At 50.6% G+C, this 22,777-nt stretch overlaps 3 protein-coding genes across 4 annotated transcripts; 1 reads left to right on the forward strand and 2 right to left on the reverse strand.

The window, feature by feature from the left end:
- The first annotated feature begins 3,967 nt into the window (after window positions 1-3,967).
- On the forward strand, window positions 3,968-5,754 carry LOC120689945. Of its 2 annotated transcripts, none has more exons than XM_039972404.1 (2): window positions 3,968-4,562; window positions 4,692-5,754. In XM_039972404.1, exons 1-2 carry the CDS (start codon window positions 4,535-4,537, stop codon window positions 5,528-5,530), a joined length of 867 nt encoding a protein of 288 aa, XP_039828338.1. In that variant the 5' UTR covers window positions 3,968-4,534; the 3' UTR covers window positions 5,531-5,754. The 2 variants fall into 2 exon arrangements, with proteins under 2 accessions (XP_039828338.1, XP_039828339.1); XM_039972405.1 differs by having other exon boundaries at window positions 4,707-5,754.
- Window positions 5,755-6,000: 246 nt separating this feature from the next.
- On the reverse strand, window positions 6,001-8,103 carry LOC120689946 (cytochrome c oxidase subunit 6a, mitochondrial-like). The gene is made up of 4 exons (XM_039972406.1): window positions 7,915-8,103; window positions 7,703-7,809; window positions 7,569-7,611; window positions 6,001-6,312 (listed from the first exon to the last, which is right to left on the reverse strand). The coding sequence occupies exons 1-4, from the start codon at window positions 8,009-8,011 to the stop codon at window positions 6,275-6,277; spliced, it is 285 nt and encodes a 94-aa protein (XP_039828340.1). The 5' UTR covers window positions 8,012-8,103; the 3' UTR covers window positions 6,001-6,274.
- Window positions 8,104-13,383: 5,280 nt separating this feature from the next.
- On the reverse strand, window positions 13,384-21,699 carry LOC120688643 (L-type lectin-domain containing receptor kinase SIT2-like). The gene is made up of 2 exons (XM_039971040.1): window positions 21,424-21,699; window positions 13,384-14,323 (listed from the first exon to the last, which is right to left on the reverse strand). Exons 1-2 carry the CDS (start codon window positions 21,697-21,699, stop codon window positions 13,622-13,624), a joined length of 978 nt encoding a protein of 325 aa, XP_039826974.1. The 3' UTR covers window positions 13,384-13,621.
- Window positions 21,700-22,777: the final 1,078 nt, after the last annotated feature.

Here is a 22,777-nt window from a genome sequence, read left to right on the forward strand (position 1 = left end):
CTTCGCATGCCGCTGCGTTTCATCCAAACTGTTCGGCTGGGCTTTTCAGTTGGGCAGCTGGTGGCTTTCTACGCGCTGTTGCAACAGTATTTTTGTGAGGAGAAATGGTAGCAGCAGCGGTTGAAAGCGAGCTTAGCCCAGCCAACCGAACAAGCCAGCTTCCCAGCCCGCATCATCTGCCCGATGAATGGGCTGCACCCCGCTTTCAAAAGAGGGCCCAGCCCAGTGTTAGTCCTCGAGGCCCAAGGTCCGCAGGTTTTACGAGATGCACGGGGTCCGACATCTAACGGCTTGCGCATTTTGCAAACTCAACACCTTTTTCTCATCAAACTAGAAACACGAATATGCGGTCTTCTTTGGTGACAATCTCATCTCTTGTTCCTCCAAGCGCCAGATCGCAGTTTCGCATTCGAGTGCTGAGGCCGAATACAGAGCTGTCGCCAATGCTGAAGACGATGGAAGGACAATTGCTGAGAGGGACTCTTGCATAACGCCTCGCCAATTAGGATCAGCAAGGCCCCCGCGATATGAGCGAGGAATAGGAGACAGCGTCGAGGCAGTGTACATGGACGGGAAGCACAGCAGCCCACTCTTCGCACGTGTGGTCATACCATGTTGGTTAGACACAGGCTGTGTCGGAACAGCACCACATGGGAGAGGTCGAGGAGGAACTGGCCCATTGACAGGCCGCCGGGAGTAGACGTGGACGAACTCCCGCAGGGGCCGGTGGGAGGCAGGTGCGGGCGAAGCCACGGCCGAGGCGACAGGAGCAGGCCGCGGCGTGAAGACGAGCGGCGCTGAAGAAGCGCCGGCTGGTGGCGCACCAGGTGGCGCAGCAGGGGATGCCGAGGGGGGCGCCTGCTGGGACGGGGGATGCTGCTGGAGATGTCGCAGGTGTCGCCGGGGGAGCTGGGGCGCCCAACACGGGGAGCGAGCCCAGCTCAGATCGCGTCGAGGGCGCAGAGGGGGCCGCATGTGGCTGTGCAGCGGTCGCCAGGGGAGCTGGGGCGCCAAACACAGTGGGCGCCCCCAGCTCAGGTTGTGCCGAGGATGCAGAGGTCACCGCACGTGGCTGTGCGGCGGTCGCTGGTGTACCTGCAGGCAGAAGCTGTACGGGTCCAATAGGAGCATGTACAAGGTCAGAGTGATCATAAAGAAACTCAAAATCTGCTGCACCAGGAGGTGTGGGCTGCGAAGAAAACGGGAACGAGGTCTCATCAAACACCACATGCCGTGAGATAAGAACTCGGTTGGACTGGAGATCAAGGCAGCAGTACCCTTTGTGGTTAGCAGAATATCCCAGGAAGACACACGATGCTGAATGTGGAGCGAGTTTGTGGGCTGCAGAGGCGGAAAGGTTGGGATAATAGAGACAGCCAAAAACCCGAAGATGACCATATGTTGGGGCCTGCACCTGGTCATGAGGTCTTAGCGAAGGTCGCTTCAGTTGTCCCCTTTTGTACCACGCCACCTAGCTCCATCTGTCATGCTTGTCAGCTAGGCCGTCATACTCGTTTGCCTTTTCAGTCTTCGAACTCGCGTGCAACGAGTAATTTTGATTTGTGGTCCTCTCCAGTTCCCAGTGTCTCTGGTTTTAAATATTACTTAGTTGTTCTCGATGACTGTTCTCATTACATGTGGACTTTTCCTCTGCGTGTTAAATCTGACACCTTTTCCACACTAGCAAACTTTTTCTCTTATGTGCGCACACAGTTTGGCGTCACGGTGAAAGCTGTCCAGTGCGACAACGGGTGTAAGTTTGACAACTCTAGCACTCGCGCCTTCTTCCTCACCAACAGCGTTCACCTGCGCATGTCCTGTCCATACACCTCGCCTCAAAACAGTAAAGCTGAGCGCATGATTCGTACTGTTAACAATGCTTCTCGCTCCCTACTGTTTCAGGCCAGTATGCCTCCCACGTATTGGGTAGAAGCTCTCCATGCTACTACACATGTGTTGAACAACCTCCCGACCAAAACTCTGCAGTTAGCCACACCCCACTTCTCTTTGTTTGGCACTGCCCCAACATATGGTCATCTTCGGGTTTTTGGTTGTCTCTGTTATCCCAACCTTTCCGCCACTGCAACCCACAAACTCGCTCCACGTTCAGCATCGTAGACTCTTTTCCTTCTTTCCTCTCGTGAAAGAAAGGAGCCGAGAGGCGCCACTGCCGCCGCCACCGTTTGCGGCCCCCGTTCCCTCGCCTCCGGCCTCGATGCCGGTGGTGACGAGGAGCGGGGGTCCGTCTCTTCAACAGATCGCCTGTCTTCGTAGGGTCTTAGTCGAGTCCACCTAGGTCTAGGGTTTGCTCATCGTCGATGTTCGGCAGTGGAGTTATGTTTTGCCGGAGGAGTGTGGCTCCTCTGCGGCTTGCTTTTCCTGGCGACGTCGGCGATGCGGAAGCGACGGCGGCGCTGCGGAATAATTTCTCCCAGCCTCTTCCGTTCTCCGATGGTGATCTACTCCGACGTTAACGGAGAGGCTGGGGAGACCGGAGACCTGTCCAGGAGTCGAGGGCCGGCGCATCGTCGTCTTCTTCAGGTGATGATGTTGTTGACCCTGTTAATCTCAAGGAAGATGATCTTTGGTGAAAATCTGAGTTTTGCTCGGGTTGCCGGCGGTGGAATCGATGGATGCGTCGTGGGTACGGGAGTTGGCCGATGCGCCTGGGAGGCAGTGTACTCGGCTGATTCGCCTAGAAGTAAGCCCTTCTCTGCGGCCTCCATCTTTTGGAGTTTGGTTCTGGTGCCCGACGACGATTGGGAAGCGGTTTCGGCGGCAGTGACGAACGGATCTCTGAAGGCTTCAAGGAAGATGAACAGGAGTTTTGGACTTCTTTGTATTTTTTTCTTTGGGGTCCTGTTTGTGAAAGAGCTGGTGTAATGCGCTAAGATAAATACATTCTCCTTCTCAAAAAAAAACTAGAAACACGAATATAATACGAAGATGCCGATCGAGACGTTTCGATTATGCTTGCGTAAATGCAACGGACATAATAGATTGTGAACTGTGATTTTCCAGTCAACCACAAGCAGATGGAGGAGAGGGGCATAAATGCAAAGGACATAATAGTTCGTTCAACAACCATCACGTGGCCTCCTCGACCCCTACAGCCGCCGCCGCAGAGTCTCCCAGCGCCGTCCCCTCGGCCCCCCTCCTCTATCCCTCCGGTGGCCTCGCCGCCGGTAGGTGGAGGAGCGGGACCCATCTTTTTCATAAATTTATTGAGTTTTTGTAGGGTTTGGTTCTCCAGTGACATCGACGAGTTGATGGTGACGATGACGGTTTGGAATAAGGTTTCTCCGGCCTTTCCCTACCTCGACGACGTCCGTTCTAGCGCCGACGATGGCCAAGTGGGAGTTAGTTCTGCCAGATCTGAAGGTTCTCTTCATATCTTTGCAGCTGGTGTGTTAATCAGGAGATGCAGTTGACTGTCTTTTGTTGTGACGACTTCGACCTCTTCTTTTGATCTGTTCTGCGACAAGATCCGGTTTCTTCAACCCTCTGTTTCGGTGGTGAAAGATTGCAAGCCTATGTTGCTTGGAGTGTCCCCCAGCCGATGTTCTTTCAGCGATTGCTAGATCTCGTTATAAGCAGCGAGTGGTTTTTGCGGTCTTCAAAGTCTTGTGTGGCGATGACGTTTGCAGGTGTTCCTTTCCCTTACTACCTTTTCAGTGTATTTTTCAAGATCCGGTGGACGACGAACAATCGGTTGAAGAAGACGACCAGAGAACTCTTCGATGTAAATTTATTTTCTTTATGTCGTCTTGTGTCAAATTATCATTCTATTGTACTACCAATTATTTTTTTTATATGAATTAGATACGAGACACCTTTTATGTCTTCTTAAAAAAACCACAAGCAGATGGGAAGCGTGACACCTGACACGCACAACTCGCATCGGAGGCACAAAACAAATGGCCCCTCGGCCCCTCTCCGGCTGGGGCGCTGGGCGTCATGGCGGGCACATGACCTGACCACCGGCGCCGCGCCACCACACCACCGACCCCGCTTGCCGTCGACAGTTTGACCGGCACGCCTCACACAAACCAACCCCTTTCCTTTCGAGCTCTGCGCCCCCCGCCTTTGGAGATTCGGTGGCCTTGCTCGATCCGATCCGCTGCGCTCACGGCCCGATCGGTTGCGATCAGCCACGCCGAGGCACCTGTCGAGCGCTCTCACGCTTCGGTGTCCCCCGTCGGGTCCGAGTGCTCTGCAGCTTTTACTCGGACCGTCTGGGCTCCTCGTCTCGCATTGCATAGCTCCGTACTCGCTTCTCGGTTAGCATTCATGGCGTCCGCTTGGTGTCCGTCCTCCCAACTCCAAGTCCTTCCCGAACCGACAGGCGGCAGTGATTGCAGCGCGAACCCGTGAAGGCGGTTTGGCTTCAGGTTGTCTCGGTCGCAGCGTCCCCGCGAAGGACACGGAAAGGGCAGCCTTACCTTCTTCCTCGCATCGCATCTCCCTCTGCGCCTCTGCAGCAGCCAAGGAGAACGACCTTTTCAGGAGTCCTTTGATCCTTGCCCTTTGGTGAATGCTTGCTTTTTTTTTTTCCTCCACAGGTGAACATCTTTTCTTACAACTAGACTAGATGTTTTCTAGCTGGGTTCAATTTGTTCTTGACGAACATAGCCGTAAACACACAGTAAACACTGTCTTCACTCACTGCTCAATTAGTGCCTGGCTTTTAGCCTTTTCCTTTGCAGTGGTCTGTGTACAAGCCTGCCGCAAAGTGATCCCTGTCCCGGTCACCATGCTGAGGCCGTCGTCAAGCAGGAGCCATAGAAGCAAGAAGCTCAGGCCAAGCCACGGTCTCCAGGTCTTCCTGTTCGTCGCCGTCGGCATCTGGATCGTGTACCAGCTGACGCATTCGTACGGCAAGCGGCGGGTGGTGACTGTGGAGACGGACGGCATCGGCGGCGAGCCGGCACGGCGCCGGCTGGGGACGAAGGGCTCCGTCGACTTCGCAGCTGGCCAGGCGTCTGTCGGTGACGTTGCTGGGGTCGGGGACGGGAGCGACGCCGGACGGGGAGCCGACTCGTCGGACGATCCTTCGAGCAAGGCTGGAGACGGCGACGAGGAGGACGACGACCAAGAGGTTGATGAAGATGATGGGGTCGATAGCGATGCGGAGGACGGCCTTGCCGCTGACGAAGAGGAGGATGACAGAGATCTCCAGTCTCAGGACGGCAGCAGTGAGGATGAACTGAAGACCGCGCACGGCGAAACTCAGAAAGGACTGAACACAAGCATTGTTCCTCCGGTGAACGCCACCGACACTCTGCAAGGCGGCGTTGCTGTTCTACTGGCGAATGCGACTGGCCGTACAGCAGATGGCACTACTCTGACTGCTCTGAAGAACCCTGCAACAGTTGATCTGTCGTCGTTGCATGCCAGAGGAACAGCTGGTGATATTATTGAGAACAAGCCGTTGGCGAACATTGGGTCTTCAGGTGAGAATCGGAACCTTCATATCAACAAGAACGGGGCTGCAGCAGACACTGTCGCAGGATATGGCATCTTGAGCTGAGAATGCACGCTGCTATCCCGGAGAACTCAAATTTTTCCTGCCGATTAAACGGCGTGCTCAGACAGAAGCGCGCCCAGCTGATGCTACATTGGTTTTGTTTCTGTTCGTTAGGTTAGTTCGTGGTTCTTTGTGTTCTTGATCAGATGTCTTTAACTGTAACAAAGTATTGTCAACAGCGATGGAGATGCTACTGCCCGAAGCATTGTCTTCTTGGTGCAGTGATAGATTCCCGAGTAAAAATCTCATTGTTTCCGGAAGTACTACAGTTTTGCCCAATTTCTGACACATTGCTACCCAGCTGGAATTTAACATAAAAGTTGGGATTCATTAGCACTCAAGAGTCAAGAATACCCTAAAAATGGCCTTAAACTCGGCCCACCACCATTTCTGCCAAGAAATAAAAAATAATAATTAGGTTGTGCCTTGACACCAATGACACCGTGAAGTCATCAAAAGCACAAGCCACAATCTGAAGCAATCAGAATATAATAGCAAGCTTTTGATAATAGTGACACGGTTTCCTGAAACTGCAAGACAAACTTGCATGTGATCTTTGATGCGGATGGGACAGAAAAAGAAAGCAAGACAGGTAACAACTAACAACACAGTTAAGACCTGACTGTCAACACAAGAGTTTCGTCATTCTTATTTCATGTTGCAGCAAATAGGTTTCAATGGAAAAGAAAAACACTGGAACAACCAGATAATTATGCATGACTCCTGACGGTGTGCTGCTATTCATGCTTAATGGTGGTCCTTCTTCTCAAACAGGCCATCAGGTCCTGCAGTAGAGAATTACATGATGTGTCAGAAATTGAAAAGCGTATTCATAATCAATAACATTAAGTGTCCTGACTCCAACACTCGTCCAAAATCATAATTACATTTACTGTTCACAGCTAAGTTGTAAGTTAAAGAGCTTTTGGATTTCGAATGGCGTTTTTCTATCTATATACAAGACAGCTGCAATGCTTCAAATAATTATAGAATATCTTGCATGGAGTGAATGGTCTGTTGCATACAATATTTGGAACAAATTACTGCAAGAATACTTGGTACATTTGACAATACATGTTCGAGTGCCTGAATTCTTAACTCTATGGGAGAGTTCTGGACTGCCAGGGCAGAATGTATACTCATGCGCCATGCTAGACATGAATGAAACAAATTAAATAGAACTGGGATCCCAATACGACTGCTAGGGCGGAATGTTCATAAAATACAAGATTGAACTATGCATTTCCAAAATGTGTACGATGAACGGAGCCAAACTGAACTGGGGTAAAGGGTATATAGCATAAGCATGCATGGCTTGTGAACATTTAGGACATGATGTGCAAGTGCAATCAAGCTCAACCTATATGTTATTTCCCAAAGCACATTAGTCTGTGGTGAAACAAGACCATAGGACACTTCATATTTGAATTGTAAAATTATTGAATAGCATTTAATTGTACCGTAAAACCTTTCAAACATTCAAGATTTCCAGCTAAGTTTCCATTCATTTGAGATGAGTCAAATCCATTTTAGTTTACACTTTCAGTCATACATGACTGGAGGGCAGCCTCTTCCAGTGTCATATTGGAGAAACTAATGGAATCATTCATCCAGCCTACTTATTCCCGAGAGAGTTCCTGGCTCGAATCCCATAACACAACCACCTAGTGTTTTGATCTCTAAGTGTAACAGTAGTCTAAAACAAAGCAATCGTTTATTGCGATGAAACAAATGATAACAACGTGCCTCCTGAATGTTATTCATGAAGCTTGTCAAGCTACCAGACAGATGCATCCAATAAGTTAACCACGTTGATAGTCATAATATGAAATGAAGAAATCTGTCAAATAAACGCTAGGTTGTAAAGCTGTTCGAGGTCAATGGCGTGCAATCATCTATCACACCTTAATCCCGGTGGGCACGTTACCAAATCAAGTACTAATCACTAACGCATTTGAATCAAACCACATCGGAGTGAAACAACTCAAAGAACGTCAACTAGTAACCAGATCGAAATGATAAAGAGGTGGACGATCCATACCCCAGGGGAACTCCTTGTTGCGGATGTGCAGATATGGGTACGCCTGCAACAACACGAACAGAGAATAACAACGACGCGTCAGACTCAGCACATATCTAATGAGAGATTCCAACAGCTCGAGAGCGAGATCTAACCGGCGGCTCCTCGAAGTGGGGGTGGCCCTTGGAGAGGTTGTACGCCGCCAGGAGGGTGCAGGTCACGATCCCGGCGTAGGTGATCTTCTCCCACTTGGCCGTCTCATCTGCGAACGCGGCAAACACAACGCGCGAGACCCAAATCAGGAACCGATCGGGACTCGCGAGGAAAGAGGAGGAGCGGAAAGGGGGTCAGCGCGAGATGTACGCACAGGCGTCGTCGTGGACGGAGGAGGACATGCGGCGCCTCGCCGGCGCGGCGCGCGCCGCCAGCGACCGGAGGCCGGATCTCGCCGCCGCCAGAGCCATGGGTGGTGTGGTGGCGCCGCTGGTTTTTGGGGGAACGGGCAGAGATTGGAGAACAATGGTTGGTGATCGTGGCTTTACCTGGTTTGGTGCCGTGTTCACCCCTTCATGGTTTGGGCTCATTTTGGGCCGTGGGCTTCATACTTTGTACCGGGATGCAATGCGGGTCCATGTGAGGTCGGTTATACGTGGGCCAAACGATACATGATCCAAGTTATATTAACGGAGCCTCTCAAAAAAAAAAAGTTATATTAGCGGAGTGGCGAAATTGCAGATTGTAAAAGCTTCACGTTTGTGCTAAGTATTTTTTTCAAAGTGAGTCTTCTCCTTTCTCGAACTCTCTCGCCATCTACAGTTGAGAGCATGAGACCGCGAGGCGATCTGCGTCCGGCGCCGATCTCCTCTGTTCCCCTTCCACTCCGGTGGCTGGACAGGCGCCGAAGAGGATGGGGAACGAGGAGTGAGATGGTTGGTGTACAGGTACCTATCTACTATAGGTAACTCAGCTCAGGTAGCTCTCGCACGGTGGAGGCGGGACTGTAGCGGCGGAATAAGAAACTCCGGCTTCTTCTCCGTCTCGCTGGTGAGTCATCCGATGCCAGTGATGAGCCGGAGTGGTGTGTGTCCCTTGGATCTGGGAGTTTCAGGTCTGGTTGGGTTCTTTTGTCCCTCTCTTGTCGTCGCCGATTTGGAGAGGTTTGCTTACCAACCAGAGATGAAATCGGGTTGGTTGCTAGTTACCATCTGTCTTTGTAGTTTAGTTTTCCTTCGGGGTTCTTCGTCGTCCGGCGGATTGAAGCTTATGCAGGTTCTTGGGGCATCAGGTTCCCCATAGCTCGACGATGTGATGGCCACCGGTCATCTTCAGCCGGATCGTTCAACGACAACAAAGCATGTTGTTTTCGATATGCTACTCAAGACGGCAACAACAAACTTTCTTTCTTCGCCGGGAGGAGGCTAGCCTCAAGTCGCGGATGCCAGTCGCCGGTGGCGAAGAAAACCGGGAGATGGTTACAAGGATTGGGCTGTAATTTCTATTTCTTTCAAGGATATTTTTATAACACGGGCTGTAATCACCCAGAATATAAATGAAATATTTTCTAAAAAAATGTTTTTTTCAAAAAAAAAAAGAAAAACGCACCAAGTGTTTTTAGGGGTACCCAAGTTTCTGCCATGCAACCTCAAAAAAAAAAAAGTTTCCGCCATCCAACCAACTTAAAATAAGATATCTACAAGTCATTCAAGCATTTACTCAAGTGGTTCGGTGATAGATAGATTGACTCGTGCACGGACTTGGACTGCTCTCTTTTCTTATCTCTAGATGCAGAGAAGTAATATAAGCTTGCTTTGTTTCGTAGCTTTTTCATTTTTCAGACGAGCATCTGCAATTTTATATGACGGTAGGAGTGTTTTAGACCTTAAATTTCTTTTTTTTCTCACACCTCCAAATTAAATCATGCTGAGGTTTGTAGTTTGGCCGGCCATGTTTTTTTTCTTCAGAAACTGAACCAAGTCAAATTCAGACAGCCTATATTCCACAGTACATTCAAATGCGACATTGCTCATGATTTTCTGATGGTCAACAGTTCAGGGCAGCTCAAGTCAGATGATGTTTATCTTCATCTAAGCAAGCATCCAAAACAGTCACAAACAAAGCTGTGATACAAGTATTCCATTCACACGCCTGACAGTTTTGGGGAGGCTGAAGTGAGGCCGATGGCATCTTTCTCCCGCCGTGATTTTGGACGTGGCATGTGTCAAGTCTCTTTCACTCTGTGCGCAGATTTTTCCAAGTACTGCTACCTCGTGCGTTCCGATTCCTACTGCCCAGACGTAGTTGGCATTTGCTTTTTTTTTTTGGGTACAAATCTTCGTGGACATGAACTTTACAGGTACACTGTCTGATCAAGGAGAATTGGTTGACCCAAAATTTGTGCCTCTTGCAGCAGCTAACTCACTATATTGCAGAGCTCACACTTTTTTTTTTCCGGAAGAAACAGGGAAAAATGATTGGTACATCACAGAGTTGTGGTAGAACTTATCCTGAGTCTCCATCGCGAATCTGACCGTGAAGATTGCACCCCCACATGATGTATACGAATCGTATTTAATTTTTTTTGCATTGTATATGCACGGTTGCTGCCATCGAAGTCAGATTGATGTGGACATAAAGTTACTTTTCTACAGCGACATGTGATACAAAGTAGTACCTGACCCACCCCTGTCACCAGTGCCTCGTTTTGACCAAATGGGAGTGTGACAGCGCCACTACGTGATATTTTAATCTTTTTCTTTGAAAATTAGTGATATTTTAATATGCTGTTTCAGCTCCACCAGCTTACTACTTGTGCACGTTTTACTCTATGGTACATCTTTTTTTAGTACGTGATACCATGTTGTCACTGAAAACAAACATGCCCAAATCATATGATAGCATAATGTTAAAAAAAAGACATACTCGATTATATGTTCAACATGTGATTTACAAATAACTCATGATTCATCAATATAATGGATTAGGAATTGCACAACAGTATATTTGAAGACCTCCAACATTCAATAAATAAATTTATATGTGATGTACATACACACACACTCACTCTCTCTATGTGCATTACTCATTCAAATCTTAAAATAGTACCGTTATCCCATGTCTATTAACATAGAAATAACTAAAATCAAATCACAATAAGACTGATGATCTTCATTAGATACAAGTACTTCTAGGTACTCAAGTGTACCTAGTTTTTTGAAATATATACCACTGCCATTTCAAATGTACATAAGGTACCTTAGAAAATATACACCACCAATAAACAATATACACCACTAATAACTGACAGTATTATTTGAACATGCCGGTACACCATAAAAAAGGTTAAAATGATTCACTGATATAACAGTGTAAAGATATTACATGTATCAAAATATACAACACTTAATTTACATGAGTCTTATACATTTATCAATATAGAACATGTACGTCCACGAGATGCCCACAGAAGACGCCTTGCGGCCACCTCGCAGAAAAGAAAATAAAACAGGAAACATAGTCAAAAGAGATGAAACTAGCAGATCTTATACAAATAAAGAATAATATAAAGGCAAGAACAGCAAGAACTCGCACACCACTAGCAAAATCGTTTTCTCTCTCGTCTTTTCATATGTGATGCAAATAAAAAAAGAGAAATAAAAAATAAATTGGAAACCGAGAGGTGACTTGATAGTGTGCAGATCTCCTATCTCTTTCTCCGAAGAACACAAACACCAGCTAATTAAACAGCTCGAGGCAGACCGCGGCGCCTCGCGGTGGTGGCGGCCCCTGCCCTCGGAGCTTTGCTCCTCCTCGTTCTCCTTCGCGGTGTCGCTGAGCTTGCGCCCGTGGGTGCCTGCGGCAGCGGGGTGCGGAGCCTGCTCCTAGCGGCCGGAGCAGCAGCGACGAACGAAGTGGCTGACGAGTGGAGGCCAGCCGCGGCATGCGCGGCTGTTGCCGGCCAGCGGCCGGTGATGTGGACGAGATGGACCTCGTGAAGTGGCGCGGGATGAGCACCGCCTCGGCCGCCGCGGGGGTGGCGCGCCTGGACCCGTGCCGAGTAACCAGGCCGCCGCGCCGCACTTCGGGATACCCAGCAATGGCCGCTGGTCGTCATCGGTAGCATGCGGCCGCCCGCACGGAGCCGCCCCTGCTGCTGATGGTCTTCTTCCCGAGCACGGAGCCCTTGCTGCAATCACACCCTTAAGGGTGGTCTTCTTCCCGAGCACGGAGCCGCCCCTGCTGCAGATGACCTGCTCTGCGGCCACGGCAGCTGGTGCGTTGGGCGCCGGGACGCCGGCGGCCTCGACGGAGGACGACAGAGGCTGTCTCGCCAGAGGAGGACGACGACACGGCCACAAAGCGCGCAGTGCCGCTGCTTCCGGCCTCCCCACCGCCGCTCTTGTTCTGGCCCCGGCCATACCACCAAGCGCGGCGGCCGCGGAGTCGGCGAGGAGAGCGAGGTGTTGGCCGTCGCCGCTCGGAGCAGGAGGACCATGCAGGCGACTGGAGCGCGAAGACGAGCAGTCGGTGGCGCCGCTCATCGAGCTGCGACGCGATGGGAGCACCGCCGCACACAGCCCCGCTGGCCTCGGTCGCGCCCATGGACAGAGGATGACGACGGCGCGGCCGCAGAGCGCGCGGTGCCGTTGTTAGTGCCGCTCTCAGTCGGTGCTGTCGGTGCCGCTGCCGACGCCATCGGCAACGTCGTCCGTGAGGGAGAAGAGGCGGTGGAGCTTCCGGCGGCCGGGTTCGGCGGCAAGCAAGGCCGACGCGGATGTGTCCGCCGGCCAGGGGCAACAGGGCCTGCTCGCGTCCTCGTCGTCGCACTGCTTCTCGGAGGCCGCGGTGTTGCAGGACGTCCAGCGCGCCATCGCCGAGGTCGCGAGCGCCGCCACACCGATTGCCTCGCTCCTGCTGCCAATGCCGCATCGGTGGCTGCGCCCCCCGCAGATGCTTGCGAGCTTTCCTCCCCTCGTTTCCCGCCGCCGCACGCTGCCCTGCCGGCCGCTTGGATCCCATCGCGTGGATCCGGCGCCTGCTGGAGGCGTTCCTGCTGTGCGAGGAGGAGTTCCTGGTGCTGGCAGCCGAGGCGCGCCTGCTGTGCGAGGAGGAGCTCCTGGTGCTGGCAGCCGAGGCGGGCCGCTGCGGGGCGCTGCCTGCGCAGGCGGAGCGGCTGGTGGCGGAGCGCGGCCTCGTCGTGCTCCGGCCGCGCCGTCCTGTGCCCCGGCCTCCGTGCTCCGGACCGCGACGCTGGGCTGCCGCGCCGTCCTGTACCCTGGCCTCCGCGCGCCGGACCGCGACGCTGGGGCTGCCGCTCCGTGCTGACCCGCGATGCCCAGTGCACCGGTCTGGTGCAGATCTACGCCGGCAGCCGGTCTGCTAGGAGAGAGGGCAGACGGAAGAAGAAGAGGAAGAGAGAGGGCGGAGGATTCAAATGATTTTGAGATGTACCCCTAAGGCCCTAACCAGATCTGTTCAGGATAATACACCCCATGTCTACAGCAAAGAACCCAAAAATACATATGTATATAGTACAACGGAATATAAAATAGATGACTGGGTACAGCACATATTCCTAGTACAAGATGGACGGTCGAGATAAGAACCTCCATAGCTGCACGGAGTATATTATTCTAGTTCAAGAAACAGTCACTTATCTCTCTGGGTGTGTTTAGAGATTTAAAAAGGTGGGAGAAAAAGTCACATCGGACACTGTGCCATTTTTCGTTTGTTTGTGGTAAATATTATTCTACCATGACCTAACTAGACTCAAAAAATTCGTCTCGCAACGTACATCAAAACTATGTAATTAGTTTTTTTATTTACCTACATTTAATACTCTATGTATGGTCATTTGTTATATTTAATGTTTCGATGTGATTTTGATGTGATGGAAAATTTGGATTTTATGGGGGGTTTTTGGATCTAAACACACCCCTATATCGTCAGTCAGGCAAGTTACAGGAGACAGACGAGACAACTAGTCCTGGAGTCACAGAGCATAAGTCATCTCATCTCATCTCCCTCCGGAGAGGCTGGTCATCGTCCCGATACTCATCGCCGTCGCCGTGGACGACTCATGCGACGCCGACACGACGAACGAGTCGAACCCTTCGCTCCGCATGAGGGCGAGCATGCTGAAGCTCAGGTGCGCCGGCGTCAGCTCGGGGAAGACAAATGTCGCCGTCAAGGTACTGCATCACCTGCCGCATGCTCGGCCGCGCGACGGGCAGCGGGTGCGAGCAGAGCAGCCTGAGCTTGAGCGCCAGCGTCGCCTCGCCGGCGTCGTACTCCCCCTCGAGCCTCGCGTCGATGACCTCGGCGAGCGACTCCTTCTGCCAGTGGTCGAGCACCCAGTCCACCAGCATGAGCTGGGTGTCCGTCATGCTCTGCTCGACGGGCCTCTGCCCGCAGACCACCTCGAGGATGAACGCGCCGAAGGCGAACACGTCGGTGAGAGGGGACGCCTTCCCTGACCGTGCCAGCTCCGGGGCAAGGTACCCCATGGTGCCGACGACATGAGTCGTCTGGGGGTCAGCTCCGTGGTCGTACAACCTCGCGAGACCAAAGTGTCCTAGCCGTCCGTTCATCTCGCTGTCGAGAAGCACATTGCTCGCCTTGATGTCGCGGTGGATGACCACCTGCTCCCAATCTTCGTGGATGTAGAGCAACCCTGATGCCACGCCCTTGATGATCCTAAACCTCTGCACCCAATCCAACGTGGTCTTCTCCTCCTTGCCGTACAGGTACTTGTCGAGGATGCCGTTTGTGACGGAATCCTCAAATTAAAACTCTCAATTAAGTATAATGAAACTCTCAATTAAGTATAATGACCGTCATTTGAACACGTTGGACGCATTACCTTAATGGTTTAATTTGACAGTCCTTTCTCAGCCCACGTCCCGATCGAAACAACACCGATAGTCTCACACGAAGGTGAGCGCAGATGGTACAAGCACGACAAATACTTAAAATATAGAAACATACACAAGACTCTGACATAAATTTTACAAATCAAGTTGTAATGCATACATAATTTACAAACTTTACATTACTGAAACGCAGATTCGAACAGAGGGAAAAAGCCTACAACTAACACAAGTGTACACCGAGGAGACCCCTAACTAAGCGTCTGGCTCCACAACCTCCCATCCCTCGGCGTCCCGGCAGATAAACCTAACGCAGCAGGGACAGAAGTCTACGTCTGTGTGTCCTGAAATAATGTTTCAACAAAACCCCTGAGCAACTAATACTCAGCAAGACTTACCCGACTATGGGTATACATAGCCGACGTATATAGACATGCAAAGCTTTTGGCTGGTGGTTTATTTTGCAGAAAAACGTCTAAAAGTGGATCCTTATTTTCAATATTTTCGCTCCAGGTTCTATATAGATTAACCATGATCTAATATTTGCATAGACCATCTAGAACAAACATGATAGAACATTAATCAAAATTCAAAATAGAATCAACATATATAATATATTCCATACCCCCATCTCATATTACTACGATGTGACTCGGTGATCATATCCGAGAGCGACTGACGGCGAATCGACCCGATTTAACCTTGCAAGGTGGACCTAACCAACACGGCACGTAATAGCCCCGTCGGACCACACGCACCAACCATTCCCCTCCCCGCCTCGAACTACAGGAATCAGACCAACGACATATAGTCAGCCGAGCCCTACGAGAGACCACCAAAAGCAAATACGTACAACTCATTTCTCCGCGGCCACTCGACCACCCTAGGAGTTGGTTGCGGGTTCCTGTACTTTCAAAGCAAAACAGTACTATGCTTACCGTTTTCGACTACCTCCTACTCCCTGCATGCGGTTAGTATAGTTCAAACATGATCAGCAGGGGCCTCAACGGTACGGTCCTTAACCGACATAGACGGACCTACACTTTTCCCCGCCCGGTCTCAAATTCTGTTTTCCGTTTTCTTTCAAGATTAGTAACTCATATATGGAAACATAAAATAACATATATCTTGCGAGTAACTTGAAATTACTCGACTTCTACCGAACCTTATTTAGCATAGCACATCTATCGTCGGACCTATACTAGTATAGAACTCATGGTAACTAAGGGTTATGCATCTAAGGTTCCATACAACTCCTATGACTTTAATGCACAAGTAATAGACATATATATAATTAATATTGCATATTTTGAAATAGGGGTTATGTACCGGAGCTTGCCTTCGGGCTTTTGCTCAGAGCTGGGGTCAGACGGGCCTTGGGCCGGGTTCTCACACCTCTCCTCCTGGGCTTGATCCGGCTGCTCCTGCGGTGCCGCTAGCACCTCATACACGACTCCCTCGGCGACGGTTTCTACATGCACGCATATGAAATGATCGAGTGCAACACAAACTATACAATCACTAAACTTCGAAATGAAATGTCCTGCGGACTGTCCGCGCCCAAATGGCGGACCGTTCGCAGTACAATTCCGCAGACCCACCAGAACCAACTTTGTCTCTGGACAAACTTCAAAACTATTGGGCGGACTGTCCGCTCCCAAATAGCGGACCATTCGCAGTTTAACTCCATAAAACCACCAGAGGCAACGACGCCTCTGGACAAATTTCAAACTCTACGGCGGACCGTCCGACCCTCCTTGGCAGACCGTCCGCAGTTCACTCTGCCAACCCACCAGAGACGACAAAGTTTCTGGACAAAATTCTAGACTCTACGGTGGACTGTCCGCTCTCCAATAGCGGACCGTCCGCAGTTCAACCCTGCGAAACTAACCAAAGACAACATCTTCTCTGGACAAATTTCGAACTCTACGGCGGACTGTCCGCTCTCCAATTCTGTGAAACCATCAGAGACAACAACATCTCTGGACAACTTCTAACCTGACCTGTGGACTGTCCGGCTCTCCTAGGCGGACCGTCCGCGATTCCTGTCTTTTGACACCGCGCGCCGCCACCAGTGAGGTCGGCGCTGTAGCGCGGCGCGCCGCTACCACTGATGGTGACCCGACCGACGGCGAGGCTAGCACTACACCATCTACTGGACGAGACGCACATGGGCATGGGTGATGCACGCAAAAAAATCAAGCCAAACCTAGTCGGCGACGTGCAGCTCGTGGCGGTAAAAATGACCTCGTCGAGAACGTGCGTGGAAACAATGTGAACGAGGAGGAACGAGGGGAGCACAAGCATTAGCGGCTTACTTACCGTTGATTCAAGCTCTTGGACGAAAGAAATGGTGACCGGGCGATGGAGTTCCACGGTGAGGTCAAATTTGGGCGAAACTCCAACCGGCGGCCAGGGAATCCAGGATTCCCGGCGAGGTGGGGGTTGTGGCTATGGTTTGAGAGGTTGAGGAGGAAGCTAGGGAGGTGGTTAAGCTTTGGGTGCGGTGGATTTGAAATCCATGGAGGGGAACTCGCGGATTCGGCCGGCGAACGGGAGGAGCTCACGCTCTGCTCATGGCGTCGGGAGGGAGAGGGAGAGTGAAACGAGAGAGAGAGAGAGAACGAGAGAGGAGCCCAGGGTGGGTGAAGGGGAGGCGCTCGCCTTCAATGCGGCGTACTGGGATGGCCGGGGAAGGCTCGATGGCCGTCACGGGGCGGCGACCGACAATCCTTGGTCACGGAGCAGGTGAAACAGAGCGTGTCGTGGATCTTCCGCCGCCCCAAGCGGACTGTCCGTGAGGTAGGGTGTTACAATCCTTCCCCCTAAAAGAAATCTCGTCCCAAGATTTTGATGGCGATGCAAAAATTGAAACGAGCGAAATGTTAGGTACCTTGATAGGCTTGTAGCAACTCAGGACACTTGGATTGAACGAATTCTTTCGTCTCCCAAGTAGCTTCCCGCTCGGAGTGATTGCTCCATTGCACTTTATACAAATCACTGGTTTGATTCCGAGTGACCCTGTTTTTGTGATCAACAATTTTGATTGGATACTCTAGATAGACAAGATCGGGCTCCAGTTGCAACTTCTCTATGTCAATCACTTTTGCTGGAACATGAAGGCATTTCTGGAGTTGAGAGACATGAAATATATTATGAACGGCGGACAATTGGGCAGAAAGTTCCATGCTATATGCTACCGGCCCACACCGCTCAATGATAGGAAAAGGCCCAACATAGCGAGGGGCGAGCTTTCCCTTCACACCGAACCGTTGGACCCCTTTCATTGGAGATACCCGCAAATAAACATTATCTCCCACTTGCAATGAAATTGATTGATGTTTCTTGTCCGCATAACTTTTCTGCCGAGATTGGGCTATCTTCAAATTCTCTTGTATGAACCGGATTTGTTCTTCCGCCTCACTGACCATATCAGCGCCGAATACATTCCTTTCACCGGCTTCTGACCAATTCAATGGAGTTCTACACCTTCGCCCATATAGTGCCTCAAAAGGAGTCATTCTGATGCTTTCTTGATAACTGTTATTGTAAGAAAATTCTGCTAGAGGTAGGCACTCATCCCATTTCTTGCTGTAAGAAAGTACACAGGCTCTAAGCATATCCTCTAGAATTTGATTGATTCGCTCAGTTTGACCATCAGTCTGAGGATGATAGGCTGAACTGCGAATAAGCTGAGTACCCAGAGATGCATGTAACTATTCCCAGAAACGGGCAACAAACTGTGAGCCTCTGTCGGATATAATGGTTTTTGGAATACCATGAAGACTCACAATCCATGCAATGTATAACTCAGTGTATTGGTGGGACTTATACCCTGTCTTGACTGGAATAAAGTGCGCGGACTTAGTGAGGCGATCCACTATAACCCAAATAGAGTCATATCCCTTTGACGTGGGAGGCAAACCAACAATGAAGTCCATACTAATATCCTCCCACTTCCACGACGGAATATCCAAAGGCTGCAACATGCCAGCAGGTCTGAGATGACTTGCTTTGACCCTTCGACAGATGTCGCACTCAGACACATATTTGGCGACCTCATGTTTCATCCTGGTCCACCAAAATCGCTGCCTGAGATCTTGATACATTTTGTTACTACCCGGGTGAATGGAATACCTAGAGAGGTGAGCCTCATCAAGAATTTATTTCCGGAGTTCTAAATCCTTAGGTACCACCAACCGGTTCTTAAACCATAAAACATCATCGCCATCTAAATGGAAGCATGCCACTCGAGGGTCATGTTCCCTAAGCCTTTGCCTAATCTTTTCCATGCCAATATTGTTTTTCTAAGCCGCAATAACTTGATCTCGAAGTGTTGGAGTGAGAGTAATGCTAGCAAGAGTACCTTCAGCTACAATAGCCAAATTCATCTTCTCCATTTCTTGACATAGAGTCTCATGCAACACCGTAGCTGAGATGCAGCTGCAACTCGCCTTGCGACTCAATGCATCGGCAACCACATTTGTCTTGCCCGGGTGATAATGATTTTCCATATTGTAGTCCTTAATTAACTCTAACCACCGCCTCTGACGCAAATTCAGCTCGCTCTGGGTGAAAATATATTTGAGACTCTTGTGGTCTGAATATATATGAACCGGGTTACCCATAAGATAATGCCGCCAGATTTTCAATGCATGGACCACTGCTGCTAGCTCAAAGTCATGAGTAGCATAATTCTCCTCAAGCTGCCTGAGAGCTCGTGAAGCAAAAGCAATCATTCGCTGATCTTGCATAAGGACGCAGCCATGTCCCATGCCTATGGCATCACATTAAATGTCAATGGCCGAGTAATATCGGCTAAACCAAAACAGGGATGAGGGCGCAGCCAAAACTCATACCTGATGCATCACAATAAACATCAAAAGGCCGAGTAATGTCCGGCTGAGCCAAAACAGGGGCCAACGTCAATAACTTTCTCAAAGTCTGGAGAGCTTGTTTACATTTGTCGTCCCAAACAAACTTCACCCCTTTCTTAAGCAATTGTCATGGGCCTAGCAATTTTGGAGAAGTCCGGTACAAACCGGTGATAATAACCTGCTAGCCCAAGAAAACTTTGGATCTCTGGAACGGAGGTAGGAGCCTTCCAATTCAGGACATCCTGAATCTTACTAGGATCAACAGAAATTCCATCTTTGAAATGATATGGCCCAAAAATTGGACCTCCGTGAGCCAGAAATCACATTTACTGAATTTGGCATATAGCTTGTGCTCCCGCAGGCACTGAAGCACAATGCGGAGATGCTCTGCATGCTCCTCTTCATTCTTGGAATATATAAGAATGTCATCAATGAAAATCATGACAAACTTATCTAGCTCAGGCATGAATACCGAGTTCATGAGATACATGAAATGAGTAGGGGCATTTGTTAGCCCAAAAGATATGACCAGATACTCATAAAGCCCATATCTGGTGGAGAAAGCTGTCTTAGGAATATCCTCAGCTTTAATCTTTATCTGATGATAACCAGAGCGAAGGTCAATTTTTGAAAATACCTTGGCCCCGAATAGCTGATCAAATAGAATATCAATTCTGGGAAGGGGATATTTGTTCTTGATTGTGACGGCATTCAAAAGTCTATAGTACACATACAACCTAAGACTTTGATCTTTCTTCTTAACAAAGAGCGCCGGACAGCCCCAAGGCTAAGTGCTAGGACGAATATATCCCTTATCAAGCAATTCCTGCAATTGCTTCTTTAACTCAGCTAGTTCATTTGGTGGCATCCGATAAGGTCTTCTGGAGATCGGTGCCGTCCCCGGTTGCAATTCAATGGCAAACTCCACGTTATGATCCGGTGGCATACCGGGTAAATCATCTGGAAATACATTCGGGTATTCACATACCACTGGAATTTCTGCCAAACTTTTGCTCTCAGCGTGATTAACACTAGGGGGCAAAGATTCCGGGTCCCCAAGATGCAATTCCATAGACCCATGAGTTGGAGAATTGATGTGCACAGAACCTGAGGAAGTGACCAAAAGAACTCTATGTGTCTCCATCCAGTTCATGCCAAGTATAATATCCACTCATTGAGTTGATAAGACTATGAGTGCCGTAGGAAAAATTTTTCCCTGCACCTGTAATGGCACTTGCTTAACAAATTGCTTGGTGGTTAAATTTCCGCCGGGTGAGTGAATTTGGTACAGTTTGGACATGACTTCAATCTTCAATCCCAGCATAATAGCACTCTCCTTGCTAATAAATGTGTGTGAAGCACCAGAGTCGAATAATATAGTAACGGGGCGATCGTTTACAGAAAACGTACCCGCCATTACTGGAGCTCCCTCGGGGATACCCTCAAGGGTGGTGTAGTGCACTTGTCCCGGTTTGAAGTGAACCACTTTGTTCTTTTGATTCTGCTGACTGGACTGCTGGCCTTGCTTCGGCGGCATGGGGCAACTACGTGCAAAGTGTCCAAGCTTGTAACACCCTAATTTAAATTTCAGCTTTTAATAATAAATTTAATTGGCTTTATTTAATTTTCTAAGGTTTATTGTGTTAGACTGGCATTTAATCCAATTTTGTCCCTCAAGTAATTAAAATTTTATCATAGGTTTACTTTTAATGATGCATTCATGCTGGTGCATTTGTTTTATTTGTTTGAGTGTTAGAGTTGAATTCAAATTCAATTTTGAATTCAAATAGATTTGGTTGAGTTAGCTTGAATAGGAAAAGAAATAGATAAGAAACCCAGCCCAAACCCAAAACAAGAAAACCAAACCCAATAGGAAGCCCAAACTCGGCCCAGCAGCCCGGCCCACTCACCTTTCTCCTTTTCCCATCCGCACCAGCCCAGCTTGGCCCAAGCGCCGCAGCGGCCCATACCGCGCCCCCGCTCCCACACGGCGCTCCGCCCAGGCCAACCCGCACGGCCCCCTCCCTCAGCCCGCGCGCGACGCCCCGCACCCCGGCCCACCTACCAGCGCCCACGCCTCACTGACTACGCTGGCCCGCAAGTCAGTTGTTTCCCCTTCCTCCGCCCACAAACCTCGCGCCTGCCCCTCTGTTCTGTTTCCGCCGCGGACGCCCGCTGCGCCGTGGACCACCCGGCCCTGCAGGACCCACTGGACAGTCTCCCGTGCGCGCTCAGCTTCCAGAAGCTTCCCCACCCGAGCCCGGGATCGCGCGAGATGGTTGCGCGATCCGTTTCCTCCGCGTCCTGCGCCGCCGCGATCTCCGGCGCGATTGCGCCGTGCGCGCACGCCCAGACCCTGGTCCCGGCTCTAATTGGCGCCCGCACCCCCTGCAACCCTCCCCTCGCCATACCGCCGCCACCTCTGCAACCCAGCGCCACGCCCGCACCCCAGCGCCACGCCCGCACCCTCTGCGCCGGAGCGCCATCGCGACCTCCACGCCGGTGAGTCTTTGCGCCGCCACAATCCATCATCTCCGGTGACCTCTGGACCTCTCTGACCCTTCACCGGCTTCGCAGAGCGACCCCGAGGCTTCCCGTGGAGTCCGGAGGACCGGAGCACCGCCGCATCGACCATGCCCACGAACGCCGCCCGCCTCCACCGCCGGTCTTCGCCGCCGGATCCCCTGCACGACCCCCACGCTCGATTCGAGCCACGGTGAGAACCGTCGCCACCTCCTCTCCCTTTCTAGCTAGGTTTCATAGCCGGTAGACCTCCCCCGAGGCCAGAACGCCCTGCGCCGGCGAGACCTCGCCGCGCCGAGCTGCCTCCACCGTCGAGCTCCACGCTCCAGCCATCCCCATGCCCAGCTTTTGCCACCAGTGGCTTACGCATACAGCGTAGGTGCCTCCCGACCCAGCCCCCGTTCGAATCCACCCCGGGAAGACCGAGTTCGGTCTTCTCCGGTCGTGCGCCGCCGCGGGAGCGCGCCGCCGGCGAGTCCCGCCGCCGCCCGCGCTTCCCTTTGCCTGTAGCCGCCCGATCCGAATCTTACGGCCACGATTAGATCCAAAGGCCATCAAACCTGAGCCCTCAGATCTCGATCCAATGGATCAGATCTGAAGATACCCTTTCGCCTGGCAAATTTGCTAAAGAGACCCTAGGTTTCTTCTAAATCAACCCGCGGTCCACAGCCATTCAAAAATAATTACAGTTTAGGCCTGTTTTATTCACTTAGGCCCCTGGCTTTTCTCAGATTAGTACCCGCAGTCCAGACTTGACGTTTTTGCGTGTTAGACCTCGGATCTTTCTGTTATTTACGTTTAGGCCCTCGGTTTTAGCAGAAAAGTCCCTGGAACCCTGTTTTTATTACAAATAAGCCCCTAGACCTTGTTTTTAGCGTAGATTATGCGTTCTAGCTCCGATTTAGGCGTTCTTTATATCCACGCGATCGTTGTAACGCGTAGAATAGTTTTAGACTAGTTTAGT

Source organism: Panicum virgatum, chromosome 9N (assembly GCF_016808335.1).
Source record: "Panicum virgatum strain AP13 chromosome 9N, P.virgatum_v5, whole genome shotgun sequence".
Taxonomy (NCBI): domain Eukaryota; kingdom Viridiplantae; phylum Streptophyta; class Magnoliopsida; order Poales; family Poaceae; genus Panicum; species Panicum virgatum.

Coding starts and splice junctions, on each gene's coding strand:
- LOC120689945 (XM_039972404.1), top strand. CDS start 4,535: ATGCTTGCTTTTTTTTTTTCCTCCACAG. Junction 4,563..4,691: donor TTTTTTTTTTTCCTCCACAG/GTGAACATCTTT, acceptor CCTGGCTTTTAG/CCTTTTCCTTTGCAGTGGTC.
- LOC120689946 (XM_039972406.1), bottom strand. CDS start 8,011: ATGGCTCTGGCGGCGGCGAGATCCGGCCTCCGGTCGCTGGCGGCGCGC. Junction 7,612..7,702: donor CCCACTTCGAGGAGCCGCCG/GTTAGATCTCGC, acceptor GTGTTGTTGCAG/GCGTACCCATATCTGCACAT. Junction 6,313..7,568: donor CAACAAGGAGTTCCCCTGGG/GTATGGATCGTC, acceptor TCTCTACTGCAG/GACCTGATGGCCTGTTTGAG.
- LOC120688643 (XM_039971040.1), bottom strand. CDS start 21,699: ATGGCGAGGGGAGGGTTGCAGGGGGTGCGGGCGCCAATTAGAGCCGGG. Junction 14,324..21,423: donor AACAGAGGGGCAGGCGCGAG/GTTTGTGGGCGG, acceptor TTTTAATTTGAG/GATTCCGTCACAAACGGCAT.